The following is a 21,523-nucleotide window of genomic DNA, read 5'->3' on the forward strand; positions in this document are numbered from 1 at the left end:
TGAAGCACATTCCTGTTTCCCACCTGCTTTTAGTTTCCGGGAGAACCTAAACTCCAGAGAGCCATAGCATCCACTCGGTCCTCTCTGCTCTGTACACAGGTTGGTAACATAGGAAAAGTGTCCAGGTCTTTGAGAGAAGTGTATGTCCACCTTAACAGCAAGGAAATCATTGTTGAAGTTGGTCGGCTGCTGCCTTTCCTCGGGGAGGAGGGAGGACCAGGGAGGGCAGCTCCTGGGGCCCGTGCACTGAGCAGCGATGAATCTTTCATGTAGCTGAAGTAAGAGTGATTGGAATATGCTGCAGACAATTTACGAGAGTGACTCGTGTTTTTCCTCAGATGGGGTGGCTGGACGAGAGCAGCTCTTGGCTCAGCAGAGAATGCACAGTATGATCAGCTCAGGTAAGCTCCTCTTCCATAACTGAGACATTTTACGTGTGAAAGGAGGCTGACTTGGGAAATGGAGCTAAGAGAAAGCACCTCTCAAGGATTTGCTGCTTTTGGTGTTGATGTTGCCGTTTTCCTGGTGCGTCTGTAGGGTTTAACTTAGATCCCTTCCATTACCGTTTCTGTGCATATTCAGTGTTTAGGGACGACAGCTTCTGAATGAAATCTCAAAGCTTCTGGGGAAAGCTGGGACTGAGATAAGTGAAATGTAGTTGGGGGTGCTTTGCCTTACTGTGCAACTAGAAGAAGGAGATCTGTGCTGATGGCAAGGGATTCTAATGGGACTTTTAAAATCAGGTAAGTTCAGAGTGGAGCTTCCTTCAGTTTGGACTGCAGCCTGCGCTAGCCCGATGCTTTTAGATTTACAGTGTGCATCCAGAAACACAGCTCTTTCTAGACCTGCCTTCCAAAATGGGTTTGCTTGGAGTTGCAAAGGTAGTTTTTAATGCGGCTTTCTCTCATCAGCCCCAAATAAAACTATTTAGTGGCGGGATACAATTATTATTAGCAGATGGTTGATTTAATTTTCTCGAACAACATTTGGAGAGTCTAGCATTGTCAGGCAGATGGACGGCATAGCACACACATAAAGGTGTTACATGCAGGTGCGGCCCTTGAAAGGATAACAGTAACAGATTCTTGTTTCCCAGCCGTCTGTACTTGTGCCTTCAAGGGGATGTGCTGGGGGAGATCAAGCTTGTCAGCATTATCAATTTCTATTTGTGAAAAAAGCAGACTCTCCCGGCCGTATCACTTAGTTGTAATTGTTGCTCTTCATATTTAATCCTACAGCCAGTTCCTAAAGCTTGGGGGCTTTTTAAAATTTCCGTCCTCTTTGGAATGCTTCCGTCTAAATTGGCTTAAAGTTCTCCCTCACGTCTTTTTGAGTTCCTTTGTGGGCTTAATCGTAATTCTAGATCACCACAGAGATCTCCCTGCAAAGAAGGCAACATAAAGCAGCGTTTGCTGGGGTAGAGCTAGATGTGAAAGAAATATTCCACAGGTTGGCACGATGTCTGCTCAGTGCTGAGCACCTTCCCATTTACGGCTCTATGTCTGAAGCAAGTTTTCTTTTAAACCTCGGTCAGCTGTGATGATTTTGAGATACATCTCCTGACCCAATTATTTTCTTGCACTCAGACTAAGAGATCGGTTTTGTGTCATTTGAGATGTTTGTACTTACGTGACAGGAATTCTATTAATTAGTAGTGTCCGCTTATCTGAAGCAAACGTATGAGGATTTTAATACGGTTTATTTTCTATGGTCATTGTGGCTGTAAAGTTGACAGAAGCTTGGGGAGGGGTCAGCTGGTGAGTCTCAAATGGAAATCGTCGCTTAATTTAGCATTTTGTTTTTTAAATATGGATTGACTTTTTAAAAATAACTATTTTAGGGATCTTTTCAGTACTACACTTAATCCTTTCAGTCCTTGCCTCAGTGTAGCAAGTTTAATGTTTCTTCCACATGGTAGAAACAAAGCTGTGCCTTTCCAGCAGGGACTGGCAGCTGACACTGAAGCTCTTGCCACAGGCTACAGGTGTTCGCAAGCCTCCCTGTTTTCAATGTCTTTGGTAATCACATGTAACTTTACTCCATTTTTCAGTTGAGATTGCCATTTTCCTGACGCTAAGGCAATAATACTTTCAAGCAGGGAAGTACTTGAAACTGTCCATACTGTTGTCAGTTCTACAGGAAGGGAAGCATCCTTTAAGCACCAACTATTAAATGAAAAGTGATGTAGATTGACATCAACTCCCAAACCTGTCTGTTAGAAATAAGAAAACTCCAGGTTCTGTTTATTTTTAAAATTTGAAATATGAAATCATGTGGATCCATATTACCATGTTGTGTAATATTTGATTTTGTTTAATATGATATGGCCTTAAATTTAACTCCCCCAGTGTTTATTGTGTACTTCCTCTGAGGTGTTGGCTCTCAAACTTGGAGTCATCAAGAGTCTTTTACAAAATACTGAAGCCTCAGTCATACCCCCAGAGTTTCTGACTTAACTGGTATGGGAACTAACCTGAATATTGGAATTTTAAAAATCTTACGAGCAAACCTAAGGTGCAGTAAACTTTGAGTATCATGGACGTATGGGTAGGAGGAAGTGATGGGGATCCTGGTGACCCATTTCACTAGGGTTTTCCTTTAAGTCAATTGCTAAATTTGGGGTGTGTTTGTCTTAATTTATCTACAAATTTCATTCCACCCCCTTTTGGACCAGTGGCATGTGTGTGATTGATACACCTAGGAATGGATGGAGTCTGTGGATCTGAAAGAGATATCTGGTAGCTGTGCAGAGTGGTGGAGAGAACGCTATTTGTTCTGGGAGTCAAGAGCTCTGTGTTCTAGCGAAAGCCAGTTGTATAACTGGTTACTCATCTGTAAACTGAACAATAAAGATTTCCTCCTGTTTACCTCTTGGCATTCATATGAGGTTCAGATCTAGCAACATGTTATTAAAGTGCAGGCTCACTATTATTATAACTATATTTTTAGTGAGCGAACCTGGGCTTCTGGCTCTTCAGTACCATGCACTATCTTGCCAAACAAACTAGATAGATGAATTTGATGGTATATTACATGGAACAGAGATGTTTTGTTTGGATAGTAAGTTTTATTTGGTTATTTTATACATCAGCTACTTTTTTTTTTGTTTCCCTGGTCTGGTCAGAACCAGTCTTTTCCTTGTGCAAATTGTGACTGTAAATCAGAGTAGCTTGTGTGTGTGTGCGTGCAAGCGTGCATGCATGTGTGTGCATGTGTATTCTGTAAAATGTCTCATTATGTAATAATCAAACGCAAAGAATTTGCAGAATATGTAATTGAACAGTGAAAACCCAATAGCAGATTTTTTGGGATTAATTGTTTTAAAAAGCTTTGTTTTGTTGTTAGCTATTGCTTTGAACTTCCCATTTTCTATTTTAGTTAAACTGGATACTGTGCATTAATAAAGATGATTTTCTTCAGAGTTCTTTATAGACTGTTGAATCGCAAATATTTTTGGTTCCATTTTTTTTCCCTAATATTGACTCAGCTAGGCAAGACATGTTAGGTAGAACTAGGTTCTACAGCATAAGCTGCTAATGTGTTTTTAGTTAAAAAGCTCTATAGTATTGAATCTTGGAATTCATTATGAGTGACACATTTTGCTAGGTCAGTCTCTACTTTTGTGGCTTGTGTGGGCCAGTATAAGTGATAACTGTGGCAGAAACTGAAGCGTGTACAAATATTGACTCAGGTCACTTAGCAGTAGCTGGCAGAATTTGGGGTGTTCTCCTTTTGCCAGGCATGTTGCTTAACATGTTGGACAGCAGAACTGTCCAGACAATATTGGAACAATTACTATAAAAGAATTTCCTAGAGCTTGTACAGCATTAATGTAAAATACATTTAAAATAAGGAAAACTCATATTTTTACTATGTATTCTTATTTTAGGGTATAAAAGAAAAGCATTTAAATCTAAATCCTGAATTTCTTTTATGGAAAATATATCTTCACCCTTTCAGAATCTTTTTTTTCCCCCCTTTGGTGTGCATTGTCGAGGGGAAAGGAACATTTTATATTCAGTAGCCATTTATGTCTACTTGGAAAGCAGAATCTAATTATGAAAATGTAAGTCTGTGAAATGCTCCTGTCATGTCAAGAATCACTTCTGGTATTTCCCATAATTACTGTTTTGCTTGTTCTCTAACTCAAGTTATCTTCACTTATGTGGCTGTTATCAATTTGAATATCTGATAGGTGGTGATCAGAAAGCTGGTTATAAATAGACCCATTGAGGATGGGGACAAGAATGAGTATTTTATATTTCTGTGGACGACACCAGTGGAATAACTGTTTCATCCTTTGAGCAAGAAGATTCAATAAAACGCCTCAGAAGACTAAAATAAACCCAAATTCTGAATGTAAAAACAAGGATTTTGATTTTGAAAATGAGAATTTGAAAATACGCTATATAATTTCTCACCACTGATAGATAATGAAGAGATCCCAGAATGGTCTGAGTTGGCAAACGCTCACCCTGCACGCACACACACACACACGTGCACGCATGCACACGCACGGGTACAGTATTCAGCATTAAGTGTGTACGGAAAATGATATGACCTAACATATCTCAGAAGCTGATAGTCAAGGAAGAAATGGAACCAGGAGGGTTTTGATCCGAACAGAGAGACCTAACAGGGTCTGCATCCTAGGCCTCCTAAGAATTTTACTGACAAGATGACGACTTCCTAAAAATTCTCACTAACATTCTCAGATCTGAGAGAAGTAAACTGAGTAGATATCCTCAGCTTTTGTGGTCGTTGTTGTTGTTGTTGTTGTTATATCTTGTGAGATAGAAATAATTGAAATGATTCTGGGAAAGAAACTAGCGAAATGGAGGAATGTGGACAAGTATTGCCTCACTGGAGAAATGAAGGCCTCAGAGCAACAGTCTAAATTGGGAAAACGATCCATAGTTCTCTTCAACAAAATACCCTTCTCCAACTAATCTTAGATGTTCCACAAGAAGAAAACACCAATTTACTGAATCCATGGAATTGTCTAATAATTGCTCCCCACAAATAGAGCTCCTTAATAAGAACATAAATTCCATAAAACAAGAGCTCAGAGATGAGATGATAAAACAATAACATGAGATGAAAAGGGATATTTTAGATCTAGTGAAACAAATTGAAAATTAAAAAACCATGGTAATTATAGAACAAAAATATTCATTAGAAATAGCAGGAAGCAGAACAGACATCAGTGAAACCCTTTACCAACAAAGGGGAAAGTTTCAAGACAATCACAGGGAATGAAAAGAGGAAAATGGACCCAAGCAATTGGGAAGAAGTTAATTAATAAGAAAGACAAAGGCAGCATAACAAAGAGATTATTTATATCCCTGAAGCTGATATTCTAAAGCAATGAAACAGAAGATGATTTTGTGAAAAGATGAAAGATTATTTCATCAGAAAAGAAAAAATAAATGGATAGATTAAAAGGACTCTCCTCTTTAAGGACAGTTTGTTGCAAATGTTCATCACAGGGTCATATCCTAATGGGGCTATTGATTTTCGAATAATAATTCTTCTGGGGGGTTCATCAGGTAAAGCAAAGATCTGTGATGGGGTAAGGTGGGGAGGAAGGGTATATATGGGATTCAAGAAGGTTTATCAAGAATCTCCAACATTTAATGACAGAGGATAATGAAAAAAATCTTTGGTGTTCAAAAAGAAGTGTAATCCAATGGTCCGTCCAGGCAAGGGTTATTAAAATAGAGAGAAAATGGGTAGGGAGGTCAGAAATTCCCAAACATGAACTAGACTGCTTGACAATGAAGCCCACACAATGAAGAGATGAATGTAAAAGCAAAAAATGAAATTGAGAAGTAGAGAAAACATAGTAAGATTAATGGGGCAAACAGTGAATCTGTTTTTTGTTTTGTTTTGTTTGTTTGTTTGTTTGTTTTGGTAAAGATTTTGTTTATTTATTTGACAGAGAGAGAGAGATCACAAGTAGACAGAGGGGTGGGCGGAAGTAGGCTCCCTGCCGAGCAGAGAGCCCGACCCGGGTCTCGATCCCAGGACCCTGAAATCATGACCTGAGTGGAAAGCAGAGGCTTGACCCACTGAGCCACCCAGGTGCCCCAACAGTGAATCTGTTTTAAACACATGTGAGATTTTGGTTACAGGACAGAAAGCAAATTTTATAAAGTAGGGCGATGTTCATAAACATAACCAATATGAGGCAGTAGAGAGAGGTGAGATGGAGGGATGTGTGAAAGTGCTGATATTTTCTTTCTGAGCAAGGACAGACTCCCTGCTGCTTAAAATAGAAACGCAGAGGTAAAAAAAAAAAGAGAGAGAGAGAGAGAGAGACACCAAACACTGATTTTTTAAATAATTTCCTTCTTGAACCCTTGGAAGATCTTTTTGGAAATGATACCTTGTATAGGAAGGAATAATTTAGGATGTTCATGGTACCTTCAGTTGCAGTTTTTAATTCTATTAAAGTCATTTAAATTTCATATCTTTTAAAGAAAAATAACATCAATGATATGATCTCACTTTTGTGAAGGGTTAGTTTCTTTATCTATCCATCTCCCAGAAGAATTAATACATAGATGGAAAGAAGATAGATGCTTAACTCGGAGCCACCCAGGCGCCCCTGAGGCCAGCATTTCTTTTTTTTTTAAGATTTTATTTATTTATTTGACAGAGAGAGATCACAATTAGGCAGAGAGGCAGGCAGAGAGAGAGGAAGGGAGAGATGAAGGGAAGCAGGCTCCCTGCTGAGCAGAGAGCCCGATGCGGGACTCGATCCCAGGACCCTGGGATCACGACCTGAGCCGAAGGCAGAGGCTTTAACCCACTGAGCCACCCAGGCACCCCATAGATGGAAAGAAATCAGGGAAAATTTTGTGTGTGTGGTGGTGGTGATCCTGTTGCTGGGGTGAGGGTGCTTTTGTTTTCATTGTGCTTTTTCATCTTATATGAATTTTTACAATATGCCCGTATTTTCTATGAAAGGTTTTTTACACACCCACCCACAAAGCTATTGTGCCCAAATCCTCATGGTGTTTAATTGAAAGTAGTAGGTAATTTAGGCTGTCTTCTGCTGCAGGTAACAGAAAATCCTCCTCAAAGTGACACACAAAGAAGTTTATCCCTTAGTGAAGTAGCAGAGTAGTTGGCAGCATCAGGCGGTCAATAATGGCAACAGTATCAGATTCTTCAAGCCATTCCCCTCTGTTGGCCTTGGAGTTGGTGTCGTCATAGGTCTGTTTCCTCCAGAAGACAGGAGTTGACGTGTCTATTTATGGATGACCAAATCTGGAGACACAGAAGAGACATTTTGCTTCCTTGGATATTTTCTTTAGGAAGTTTTACCTTGAATTTCTCCAGTAAATCATCCTTCATAATTTATTGGACAGAATAGCAGCATCTGCCCATGTATTAGCCAGTCACAGGGAGAATAATGGGACTACCGCAATAGCTCTTTAGGGTCATACTGAACCTAGAAGGGTCAATGCTGCAGCTCACCTTTTAGTCTTTCTTTCTTTCATTCATTCTTTCTTTCTTTCTTTAGTATTTTATTTATTTATTTATTTGAGAGAGAGACCATGAGAGAGAGCATGAGAGGGAGGGAGCAGGGACCCTGATATAGGGCTCTATCCCAGGACACTGGGATCATGATCCAAGCCTAAGGCAGATGCTTAACCAACAGAGCTACCCAGGCGCCCTTCTTTGTAATTTTATTTAGTTTGTATTTCTTCAAATATAAATAATTAAATGAAGGAAGTAGACCATGTGATTTCTTTCAGTTGGATTGTGGGTGTTACTTCATTTTCATGAAGATATGCATCATTTTAACACTGATAATTTGTTTTTTATTGGTATTGAATAGAAAGCCTTTCTTAATACTGTCTGTTGTTAGAAGGAACCCTAAAAAGAGTAGTTATGGAAGAACACTGGATCTCTCTAGGGTTGTAAATCATTTTTTAGAAGAGGAAAACCAATGCTGTAGACTAGTGTATTACTAGAATTTATTATAAATTTGAGTAAAATATTCCTTTAATGTTGGCTTTGAAGAATACAGAAAATATTAAGGGAAATTTATCTAACGTATAAACTTCGCAGTACACTGAAGGAGGCTTATTTTTAAAATATTCAAAATGCAATTTCTTTGCCAGTATGTTGTTATAATTATTACATCTTCAGAGTAATGAACAATTTTAACAATCTGGAATAGTAACTGCATTTTAACAATTTTTTTCTGAATTGGAATACTTTGAAAACAATTTAATTGGAATAAAAGCCCATGAAAATGACTTTAAAAATAAGCTTTCTGTAGATGAAATTCAAAGAAATTTTGGCATGTGCTTCAGATCAGAGTGGCAGTGCTGTGGTCTGTCCCATTCTTGAAATGAAGATGAAATGCCAGTGGTTGGCTTGGATGTGTGGTGTCCTTACTATGGGCAGTTTTCCCTTTTCTCCTTTTGGGAGACTGACAATCAAGAGATGAAGGAATGAGAAAATACCTTGTATCTACTAGTTCCATTCTACCCCCACTAAGTCACTTGCACAAAACAAATTTAATTTAAATGAATTTTTACAATACTAAATGACCTACCCTTTAAATATTATCAGAAACATTATGTTTAGGGTTACTCTATGATGCTATGGTTCATGAATACAAAACTAAGCAATTCTTATGTTTTGGAAGAGTATCAGTTCTGTTCATTATTTTAGTATTAAATTTTCCATAGTGAAATAAGTGATAGGTTTTTTAATATATAGTGCTTTTAAAATACCCAATAATTAAATCCAATGAAAATTACATTTAAGGAAGAAGGAAATTTACCAAACCACAGAGTGTAACTAGTCATTTACTTATGATTAAACTCTTTGCATGTTGATAAGGTTGGAAATACCCCAGAACTTCTTTTTTTTTTTTTTTTAACTTCTTCCCCTCATGGCCTACCACTTACTTTGAAACATTTCATTTATAATTTATATTCAGTATTGACACAGTTGTAGCCCCGTGGATGTCTTTTTCAATTGCTTGAGGTAAGTTTTGGTGGGTGTTGAGGGCATGACGTATATCCAAACTGGGTTAAAATAGTTTTAAATTTTAAAATTTGAAATTAAAAACAAAACAAAACATAACCAAGAAAATTTCACTGAATTTCCATTAAATTACGTTGTGGCCTGGGAGTTCTACCGTTAGTAAAAACAGGTTTTACCCAGAAAGTTTTCAGGGAACTGCATGTAGGGTGAACTAGAAAAGCTCTTGGTGAATGAACATGATTTAAATTTTACTCTTGATGGTGCTTTTTAAAAAGTTTTTATTTAAATTCCTGTTAGTTAACATACAGTGTAGTATTAGTTTCAGGTGTGCAATTTAGTGATTCAGTACTTAAATACAACACCCATTGAGGAGTGCAATCCTTAATCCCCATCCCCTCTTCAACCCATCCCCGCCCACCTTCCCTCTGGCAACAGTTCTCTGTGGTTGAGAGTCTGTCCTTTGGTTTGCTTCTTCTCCCTCTCTCTCTCTGAGGGTACTTTTTAAACCTGCTTACGAATAAAATTCAATTGTGTATTTTCAATGTATGATTTTGTGTCGAGAGCCACTCATTTTAGATTTAAAAACGTATCACAATCAGTTATCATTTTCATGGTTTTTCTGCCACATTCCCCTCTGATCTAATTGTTTCATCTCAGTTTAGGAGGTCAGTGGTTGAAGCCCTATGTTTTCATCATTTTTTATCACTGTCATTCTTCGTGTTAACATAATAAGCTAATGTTTCAGAAGCTTTTTCTGTACCAGGCATTGTTTTATCATTTAATCCTTCCTGGGATTTGAAGAGGTCTGTGGTGGTTACAGAAGTATTCATATTTTGCAGAAATGGAAACCGGTTCAGAGGAACTTACTGATGGTGATCACGGCTAGGAACTGGCAGGGTCGGGTTTGAACTTGGTTTGTTTGCCATGTCTCTGTTCCTGTTTACCATGTCTCTGCCTCCTTTTCTCAAAGGCAAAGATATTTTGCATAGGAGAATATGTTTCCTATCTGGTGCTAAAAATATGGAACCATCTATATTTATAAATAAATGTCTAGGCTTACTTCTTAGTCTGGGGAGGTTTAAGGCACAAACAGGCAACTGTGTTGAAAGGCTTGGTAGAGGAGCCTTACTTCACATTCCCAGGGCTTGATAATGAAATTGGGGAAGTTAACACTGTCCAGGGCTGAGAGAGTCCAGGCAGCCTCATAAGTTCCATGAGACTTGATGATAATGCAGTGGAATGAGCACACACTGTGGACAGAACCAATATCCCCAAAGCATTTTTCATGTTTGCCAATTCTTGCAGGACATCTTATAAGTCATAAAGCTAAGGTTTGCACAGAGTAGCACATTATTACTAATGTAATTTAGCTGAAGAACCTTTTCAGTTTATATTTTGTCCAAATGTTGGCCCCATGGGGTTCAGTGTGTTTTTTGACCAAAATATTAGAATTACACCCACATCCCCCTTCAGTTCTTAGCTAGAAATGGTAATGGGTAGGGAGTCAATCAAGTCTGTGTCTCCACTCAAATCCTGATCCCAACATACTATGTCACATTCTTAAGGCAAAAGACTAATCTATCTAGCTGACAAAATTTTACTCTGTTTTTAATGTATATTGGTCCAGTATGGGTCCAATCTGGATATTTTCGGTGAAAACTGGATGGTGATGTTTTTATGTACCAACATGATGCAACGTTTATCTTTACCTTGAGTTAAATCTATGCATTAAATTCACCAGTTAGGTACTAATGCAACTTTTCAAGAGCCAGCACCTGGATTTCCATCAACTAAGTTTTGTAATCTTGTTGGCTATGAGAATCTTGAGCCATCTCTATGAATACATTGTGGAGGCATTATTGATTGTCGAGTTAATGACCAACAAAATTTATTGTCTTCCAGGTGAAAGAAGCTTTCAGAAGATCATTAAATGCATTAAAATCTGCAGATGCCCACTGGTCTGGGGCTCACTTTAGCAGGCTGACTCCTTTGGGTCAGTTATTCTTAGCCTGAGTATTTCTATCTTATGGCATCGCAGGTCTAAGATTAGCTTGTTAGGCGTTATCATGCCATCTGAGTTACCTCCTAATATAACTCTACACTGGAATGATTATTTATAGAAAGAGCATTCTGTCATTTTTGGGTTATTTCTAGTAGTTTAAATAAAGAAGAATAACATTCAAGTGAAACCACAGATTCCTTCCTGCTGCCAAAACAACATGATAACTGTCTGCTTAAGGGGCAATAATGTTTAAATGTGTGCTTAGGGTGATTGCAGAATTCTTTTTATCTCTGCCACCTTGACAGAAAAGGGAGGACTTGGGGTATTGATGTAGAATGCTTGTGGAAAGGCAGAGAAGCAGCCTTGATGCTTTCTGTCACAGAGCACTGAGGACTCTGGTTGATGATGACAAGAGACACACAGGGTTTATTTTTAGAAACAGACATTGCTAAGCTCTCTGTTTGGTGTTAATATGGCTCATAAACAGGGCTCCTTGTTGTTGACCCTTCCAGGGAAAATGGCATTTTACACACACACACACGCTTTTTTTTCACTCTGCAAGAATGACTCTATTATTAAGAATATAATTAGAACTTTTTTAAAGCTAAGAAATCTAAATTCTCTAAAATTCCTCCAAAATATATACAGTACTTTTAAAAATTCCCTGAAGATTGGGTAAAGGATGGTTTATTTTAAAAAAAGTTACAAATACAGTGAATATACAGGTTGGCTATACAGTGTAGAAAAATAAGTGAATGTACATAATAAATAACTCTTAGTAATAAATTATGATACCAGTAAAATTATGTCATCTATGCTTCTGGCTTTATTGTAATAATATATGAAGTCTAGCTATAAAAGATATTATGACTATAATTAATTAAGGTGCTGACTTAAGTCGATTAGACAAAAAATTTCAGTACATAAAAAAAGGAGGTAGAAGCCTCTGCTAGCTGTTTTGGTATAACTAACTCTTGTTGAATCCAACATATTTCATGTAAAAGGGAATACAGTTTCACATTCAAGAACTGATCTCTTAGCTTACTTAAACTGTAAGTTTAATTCAGATCTTGGTAATTGATTTATTGCTTTAAAATTAGAATTAGGATTTTACTCTTAAATTTACATTTTGTGTTTCCTGATTATTCATTTATTGTTGCTAGATGATGAAATGTTAAAGTGGTATGGTAATACATTTCATGTTACACATTAATTGAAATGCTTTAGAATGGAAAACTTAGAGCTCTATAAGAATATTCATAATTTTATTACTGAATAATTTACTGAAAAATATGTTATTTTTTTAAAAGATAAATCTTCTTGTGCTTGTATGCAATATAAAAAACCCACAGACCATTAGGAACTTGCAAAATGACAAACAGGAAACACACAGCAATTCAAGTGTATTCTCAAAGAATTACTGATGTAAATAAATTCAGAGAATTGGAAGTAGAAGCAATTGCAGGAACTTATTGCATCCCGACCACTCTTAATTAGCAGGCTGAAGGTTTAGGGAGATGATGGAATTGCTTGAAGTTTTAGAAGCTGAGGTGAAATAGTTATTCATCTCTTCTTTTTTGCTCAAAAATATTTGAGAGCCAACCATGTACCAGGTATTGTTTTAGTCACAGAGGATACAACTATGAAACAAATCAGGAGACATATGGTTGACTCATTGTTCAATTGAATAATGAATGGATAAGCCTACTTTAGACACTAATAAGTACTAAGAAAAAATAAAAGAAAAATGAGATAGAAAGTGATTGATAGTAGCAAAGGCAGTATTAGAGGATTCAAATAAAGCCTTTTGAGGAGGCTAAAATACAAAGAATGTCTTCCCAATAGAAGTAGGTTTTCCCTCAACATTCCATTTGATCTAGAACAAATAGAATGAGAACAGTTAGAAGAGAGCAGAAAGTGCCCGGGAGCTATTTTAGCCTCCATTTACCTCTGTCTTGTGTAAGAGATGGAAAAGCTTTTATCAGTGGGTAGGTGAGAAAGCCAGGGGAAAGCTGTTAGCTGTAGATTTTCTCTATTTTCCAAAGACAGATTTTGGAATCAGGAGACCTCTCCCTAGAATTGAGGCTATTGGCTAGAAATTAAGGACCTTTCTAACCACTTACCTTGGTTCTTTCCCAAAGGTTCATCTTTGCCCAGCATTCCAGCTCTAACCTCAAATATGCCTAAACTTCTTACCCAAACAGTATAAGCCATTCTAGAGTTTAGTGAAGTGACGAATTCCTCTTCCCTGGGGACTAAAAAGAATGGGACAGTATATCTTCATCCCCTGAAGTTAGAAGAAAAGTCTGTAAAAATTATCTCAAATTTACAATATTGCACACTTCTTTAAGGGGTTATATAATACAATATTCATTACATGGATTGTATTAAAGCCTTACAATGTACCCAGTATTTAATTCAAGGAAATCATGGGATAAATAGCGACTTTGTAGATGTATAGAAGTGAAACATCTAAACAAAATGTTTAGAATACATTGTCTTCATCATGTTGGCAAGTGGATAGAGTTGTGATTAATTGTTACAAAAGTTGAGTAAGGAAATATTTAGATCTGTTTTTAAAAAGGGGGAAATGTCAATATGCTAAAAGCTATTTCCCCCACATGTTCTGCTTTCTCATGGGTAGGGAAGTGTTGGATACACATAGTAGGATGGACAAACATTTTTGAGGGACTGACACATGATCTCACATGCTTGATGCCTCATGGGGTTTTCCCTCGACATTCCAATTGGTCTAAGTCAAAAGGAATGAAAGCACAGTTAGAATAGAGCAGGAAGTGTTCTGGAGCTATTTTAAACTCCACTGAGTTCTGCCTTCTGTAAGGGATGAGGAAGCCTTTATCGGTGGGTACGTAAGGGAACCAGGGGAAGGAGATCCTCTACCATTTTCTTTATCCTCAAGAATATTGGGACTGAGCCAAACTCCTGGACAACATGCTTTATTGGCTTCACAGTGTAGCTTGAGGGAATGTTTAGTAACTACATCCCCCACAAGGATTGTCTCATTTAATCAATTCAATTCAATTATTGAGTACTTCACAACTGTATTTTTAGGCCAGATTTCTGGTTTATCTGGTGTGTGTGTGTGTGTGTGTGTGTGTGTGTGTGTGTGTGTATACACTAATAACCAGCTATTTCCTTTTTCTGAAATACCCTTCTGCTGCTCTGTTCCAATTAATCTTTGCTGGGAGAAATCCTAACTCTTTTTTTTTTTTTTTTTTTTTTTTTTAAAGATTTTATTTATTTGACAGACAGAGATCACAAGTAGGCAGAGAGGCAGGCAGAGAGAGAGAGAGAAGAGGAAGCAGGCTCCCCGCTGGGCAGAGAGCCCGATGTGGGGCTCGATCCCAGGACCCTGGGATCATGACCTGAGCTGAAGGCAGAGGCTTTAACCCACTGAGCCACCCAGGAGCCCCGAAATCCTAACTCTTTTAAAGCACAGTTCAAATGTCTTCTAATTCCCCCCAACCCCTGCAACAATTTCCCAGTTATGTATCTTCTCCCCATATCCCCTCCCCCATAGTTCTTTATTACTATCTTAGAAATTCCCACTTTCTGTCTCACAGTGTGGTTATTTATGTATGTGTGTCCCCATCCCCCTCATTAGTTATATTGTAAGCTCCACAAGGAAAAGGATCATGTTTTACTTCTATTTTTATTCCCTACAGTGCCTAGCACATAATTGATCCCTGAGACTATTTTTAGATGAATGAATGAGTGATTAAAGAGTACAGTGGTATCACAGTCTGTTTTTATAAAATTTTTATTTTTAAAAAATGATTCATTCTTTTATGTAGAAAATAAGTCCTCAGGCTTTTGTTTCGTTGTTTTATAAATTTGAGCACTGTAAACTTCTTGGGATGTCAGAGCCTTTGGCTTAAAATTAAAACCATTCAGGCACCTAGGTGGCTCAGTTGGTTAAGCAACTGCCTTCGGCTCAGGTCGTAATCCCTGAGTCCTGGGATTGAGTCCCGCGTTGAGCTCCCAGTTTTGTGGGCAGTCTGCTTCTCCCTCTGAGCTTCTCCTTTCATGCTCTCTCTCACTCTCTCTCCCCTCAAATAAATAAATAAAATCTTTTTTAAAAAATTGAAACCATTCATTGTAGAATATAAGTCAAGAATGACCTCCAGTGCTTTGATTTATGTATATGATCTTAAATATTTCAGTTATTTTTAGGGAAGGAGTTTTGTAATATTCTTATTTGACTTAATTTTTTAATCAATAATTCCAATAGAAATTTCACGAGAGATGTGTTTGCATTCAATATATTAGGTATGAAATAGTTAATTTAAGACTGCTTGAATATAAATGCATTGTTTTTGGTCCAAGGAGAATACATTTGGTTGTGAAAATGATTACAGGTGTACTTTTATATTATTCAAACACTGTTTCACATTATCTCCTATTTTTCTTCTTCATTAAATTTTTATGTAGAGACAGTTTTCTTAGATAAGACAAAAATGGATAGATTTCTTCTGGTTGACAGTAGTATCAATTTGAACAGTTTTACCCCTTTTTAAGAACTCATTCTACATTGATTCAGGTATTATTTAATTGGCTATATTTTTTTTTTTTTAAAGATTTTATTTAATTTGACAGAGATCACAGGTAGGCAGAGACGCAGGCAGAGAGAGAGGAAGGGAAGCAGGCTCGTTGCTGAGCAGAAAGCCCGATGCGGGACTCGATCCCAGGACCCCGGGATCACGACCTGAGCTGAAGGCAGAGGCCCTAACCCACCGAGCCACCCAGGCGCCCCTAATTGGCTATATTTTTTGAGAAGGGGGCACTGGAAAAGATTTTTTGGCAAACAATTTAATAACCAAATGTTGAATGCCAAGAGGATCAGTAATTTAAAAAACTATCTAAAGTAAAATGTCAGGACAGGGAATTCACATAGTGATTTATTAAAGAAAGACAGATGGAAGGAGTGAGTTAATCTCTGTACACAGTTATTCAAGGAGAAGAATGAAATAAATATTTTCATGTCCAAGTGGGAGAGGAACAGTGAAGAGAATAAGTGTAATATAAGTAGGAAAAGATGTAAGTTTTTTTCTGGGTAGTCTTTGCTCTGGTATAGCCTTAAAACTCAGCACAAGAAAGGGTACATTAAGTCATTAAGGCTCAGAAAAATAACTGAGTTAGTTCACTGGCATATATATTTATAATGTGGGCCAAGAAAGGGGTTGAATAATAAAGCCAAATTTTGTGACATAGCTGTTGAACTCAGCTTAGTAGAGCACAGGAATGAATATTTGCCAGTGTTCTCTCCCTGACTTCGCCAATTATGTGTTCTCATCATCGTGAGTCATAGGTAGGTTTCTAAGTGCTGTAATAGTTGTATTGAGATGGCACAAGTCAAAGCTGGTTGGCTTTGGATTTAGAAGTTTCTCATTCTTAATTTAAGCTTTAAGCACTAATAAGAATTAGTTAAATAAATTACTTAAGCATTAATAAGAATTAGTTAAAACAAATTTCCAAAGATTATGAGTTTTGCAACTATAAATTTAGTTACTTGATTTCAATCATCTGTTTTCTTTCCTGAAAGGTAAACATACAAATGTTAGAAAAAAATATTTGGGTACCAAGTTAACCTACTTTGGTACTGTAAGAAGGAAAACAATATAAACAATCTCAGGCAAGAGGTAATTAAACATAATAAAAACAATGCTGTTAATCTGTAATCACTTCTCTCACATTTTAATCGAGTCAACTCTCACTGTCCATTATCCCAATAATTAACTGAAAATTCTCCTGTATCATTGGCCTAGAAAGATCAGCGGTCTCCCCCCCACCCCCAGAAGATAGTCCTGAATCTGAAGGTGAATATAACTTTAGAAAACCTAGTTTAAATTCATTCTAGGGAAATCTCAGTTTTTTAGATGATGAGAAAGTATATTAAATTGCTTTGTAGACATGGGAGAGAGCATCTTTTTACTTGATTTTCTACTGCCCCCAGTCAACTTCCTTGGACAATCAACCAGTATGTAGTAGAGATTTTCCTCATGCTTCACCAATCATATATGTGAGAACTATTTTTCACATATACCTGCCATCATTGGATATTTTTGCCAAGCTGAGAGATGAAAAATAGCACAGCATTACTTTCTCTGATTCCTGGTAGAGTTGAATGGTTTTCATATGTTACTAGCCATTTATGGGTTTTCTTTTATAGGGATATAATTCCAGGAATGAGAGAATGGTTAAAGGAAAAAATCCTATCAGTGAATGTTACCCTGTAAATAGATTAAATGAAAAAATAACATGATCATCTCATTAGAGGAAAATATTCAATAAAATGCAATACTCTTCTAGGATAGAAATTCTTTGTAAACTAAGACTAGAAGAAAGTAAGCATTATCAGACAAAACACTATCTGAAACTTTGTATTTACTGGTAAAATTAAAACATTTTTCTTAGCATCAGGAAGTTTGTCTTTGGAGATCCTAGTCAATGTTCCAAAACATGAACATACACTAAGATGTATAAGAATTTGAGAAGAAAAGAAACTAATCCAAGTTCACTTATTTAAACTATCCCCACCTCACCCCCCACTTACCCTTTGGTAATCATCAGTTTGTTCTCTATACTTGAGAGAGGCAAATCAAGAAATAGACTTTTTTTTCCCTTCCCTTCCCTCATTTATTTTGTTTCTTAACTACCACATATGAGTGAAAGGATATGGTATTTATCTTTTTCTGACTGACTTATTTCACTTAGCATGATGCTCTGTAGCTCCATCCATGTCATTGCAAATGTCAAAATTTCATTCTTTTTTATGGCTGAATAGTATTCCGTTAGTATTCCGTTATATATATATATAGATAGATATATATCTATATATCTATATATATATATCTCGGAATAGTATTCCGTTATATATATATATATTCTTTATCCATTCACTAGTTGCTGGACTCTTGGGCTGTTTCCATAGTTGTACTATTAAAGATAATGCTGCTATAACCATTGGGATGAATGTATACCTTTAAATTAGTATTTTTGTATTCTTCATGTAAATATCTGGTATTGTAATTGCTAGGTTGTAGGGTAGTTCTATTTTTAATTTTTGTGGAAACTCCATGCTGTTTTCCAGAGTGCCTGAACCAGTTTGCCTTCCTATCATTAGTGCAGGAGGGTCCCCTTTCTCCACATCCTTGCCAGCACCTCTTGTTTCTTGTGTTGCTGATTTTAGCTGTTCTGACAAGTGTGAGGTGATAACTCATTGTAGTTTTGATTTGTATTTCCTTGAGGAGGAGTGATGTTGAGCATCTTTTCATGTGTCTGTTGGCCATCTGTATGCCTTCTTCAGAGAACTAGGTGATAGAGATTAAGGAGTGCACTTGTGATGAGCACTGGGTGGTGTTTGGAAGTTTTGAATCATTAAATTTTACATCTGAAACTAATATTACATTGTATGTGAGCTAACTGGAATTTAAGTAAAAAAATTTTGAAATTTAAAAAAGAATTGTTTACTCAGTACAAGGTCAGCATAAAACAGAATTAAAAAGATCACACAAAATGTGATAAAAGATGATACAATTTACTTAGCAACTGAAACTTTGATGGGGAAATTGGTAAAATTATTGAAGAGCAAATAAGAATACCTGAATGAAGTTGAGATATACTGTGTTCATAAAGTGGAAGACTGTGTCTTTAAAAGGTCATTTATTCCCAATTCAGTCTATAAATTTCCTTGCCATTAAAACAGCCAACTATCTTTAAGAAATAGATAATTCATGCTTAATACAAAAATAAAATGTACTAAATGGTATTATATAGTAAATAGTAAATCTTACTTCCACACCAGTTCTATCAGCCTTTCAGTTCTCTGCTTCATTGGTAGCCCCATATCAAATTCTGTGCTTTACAGGTGCACTGAAGGTCAGTGCAAGGTCATTTAAAATGCTACCAGAGAGTATCACATACTAAAATTCATTGTAAGAATAAATGCACAAGTGGCAATTTTGTTGAACAACAAATGAGGAGAAGAAGGATAGATATGAAGTCATACAAAGCTTATTAATAATGATGGGTTGGTTGGATAAGGGACATAGACAAATAGATCAAAGGACCAAAATACAGAGTTATTATTAATAACTTTTCATGCAACAGAATTGCATCACATACCACGATCAGAGGACATACTATTAATTAAATGGTTTGGGAACAATTAATGTATTCGGTTTGTAAACTCATAGTCAAAATGATACACTGAAATATCTACTTTTATAATACCATTATTATTCAGTTAGACAGGTTACAATTTAAACTTCTACAAAGCCAATGTGTAATATATGCGGGGTCTTGCATTTTTACAGAGGGATGAGAACGAATTTTTTTTAAGCGTTGGGAAGGATTTTAAGTTAAGTTTAACTAAATTAGGTGACAGAAGTACTCAATATTTGTGTAGCTCACCAACTCTCAAAAGACAATTTGAGATTGATTTAAATAAAAGATTCAGATTTTAGAGTGCTGTTGAGTGAAATAGGGATGACAGTTTAGTCAAGGAAAAATGGTAGATACTCTATCCTAAAGCCTCAAAATATTACTAGTGGGTCCCTAAAAACACCAATGAGTAAGTAACTTTTAAGCTGAGGCCTGAGTGACTTGAAGAGCCCAGCCATGCCCAGAAAAGGCATTCCAGGTAGCAGGAACAACCAGTGCAAAGGCCCCTAAATCTAAAATATATTTGGCTGGTTTCAGAATAAAGGTTAGTGTGGCCTTTCATGCCACTGGGAAGGATCTTTTGAGTATTGCAGCGAACTGAAAATGACATAGTTTTCGTACTCTTTTTTTTTTTTTTTTATAAATTTTTTTTTTTTTTTTTTTTAAGATCTTATTTGACAGAGAGAGATCAGAAGTAGGCAGAGCAGCAGGCAGAGAGAGAAGGGGAAGCAGGCTCCCTGCTGAGCAGAGAGCCCGATGTGGGGCTCGATCCCAGGACCCTGAGATCATGACCTGAGCCGAAGGCAGAGGCTTAACCCACTGAGCCACCCAGGTGCCCCAGTTTTCATACTCTTTTAACAGATGATTTCACAAGCCTTTCCTGGTCTTCATATTTCATTGTCTTCACACACCAATATATAGTCATTTGTCTTTAGAAAGCACCATTTGAGTGCTAACGGAACAGAACGTTCTTTACCTTTTTATTTTTCCATGCATACCAGAAATATGCTAAATGTAATTCTGATCCCAGTGTATGAACAGTTTAAATATTGCATGGCATAGTAGATGTGATAGCTAGAAAACTTGGTGTATCACTTTATATGTTCTTTCGTGTTTTTATGAACCTAGTCATAGTATGTAAAAGAGTTCCGGAATAATGAAACCGATGAAAAAACACCAGCCCCCAGTCTCACAGAGCTACACTTCATGGGGATTTTAGCTCAGGGTCTGGCACTCTCTGTGTGAAAATAGGTAATTTAGTTGTCTTGACATCTATCAACCATGTGGGGAGTTCCTAGATTACTATTAATGTCCCTACCAGCTTTAAAAAATGGGAGTCTCCCTTTTAATCACTAGAAATGGATCAGGTCATTGTGTTTCTTGTACTCCGAAAGTAATTTTGATGTAGCAGACAAATTGCCACAGTAATGTGTTCGTCTCTCAGTTTTATAATACTGCATATTTTAAAGTTTGGTTCCTTAACTTATTTGAGAGAGTGAGGGAGAGAGAGAAAGAGAGAATGAGCAGGGGGAGAGGAAGAAGCAGATTACCCACTGAGGAGGTAACCTACCACAGGGCTCGATTTTGCTCGATCCCAAGATGCTTGGGCTTGTGACCTGAGCCGAAGGCAGCCACCCAGGTGACTCGATACTAAAGATTTTAGAGTTAGAAACTCATTCTGCTCTGATTTGTTATAACTTTCTTCTGAAGCTTGTGCTAGTGCCTCACTGGTTTTGAATGTTTTATCTATTCACAAAAGCGCTGGTCAGACCCATTTACAAAGAACTATTCAGTAAATGTTGTAACTTCCTTAGTTTAGTTTGGTAGTTTAAAGCCATCAGAACAGTCCCCTCCTGTCTCTTTGGCGTGCGTGCACTGTGTGTGTGTGTACATATGTAATGCGTGTATTACAGTTATAATTGGTTTAATTTTCTGTGTCCCTTTGCTATTCTTCTAATAGTAATAGAAGGCAGAAGGAAAACTATGACTATGTACTAACCTTTTGTAGCTTAGAACCAGATATTATTTGTTTCCATTTTAGTAATGAAGATTATCATTTTGCTGTTAATCAGAAATATAAGGCTTTATCATCAGTGTTCATTTTTTTTTCCTTCCTATCTCTTTGCCCTGTGACTACATTTGAATTTTCTTGATCTTTAGAATTGAATTTCACTTTTAAAAATAGGTATTATTTTAGACTAATAAATACAGTAATAATTTCAGTTTTGGTAACACTGTAACAGAAATTACTATAAAGAAGCAGAAAGTTTATTCAAATGTCTTACTAATTTTAACACTTTATATATTTAATTGCTGCAAGTGAGT

The 21,523-nt window shown here is 36.8% G+C and overlaps 1 protein-coding gene across 1 annotated transcript in view; it reads left to right on the top strand.

Moving 5' to 3' along the window:
• The first annotated feature begins 340 nt into the window (after window positions 1–340).
• Window positions 341–21,523, top strand: part of HDAC9 (histone deacetylase 9) — a 526,228-nt gene continuing 505,045 nt past the window's right edge. The window contains exon 1 of the mRNA XM_080818413.1: window positions 341–401. Coding sequence (XP_080674539.1) covers window positions 380–401 — 22 coding nt within the window. The 5' untranslated portion in view covers window positions 341–379. The remainder of the gene's footprint in view (window positions 402–21,523) is intronic.

Source organism: Martes martes (assembly GCF_963455335.1).
Source record: "Martes martes genome assembly, chromosome: 11".
NCBI lineage: Eukaryota > Metazoa > Chordata > Mammalia > Carnivora > Mustelidae > Martes > Martes martes.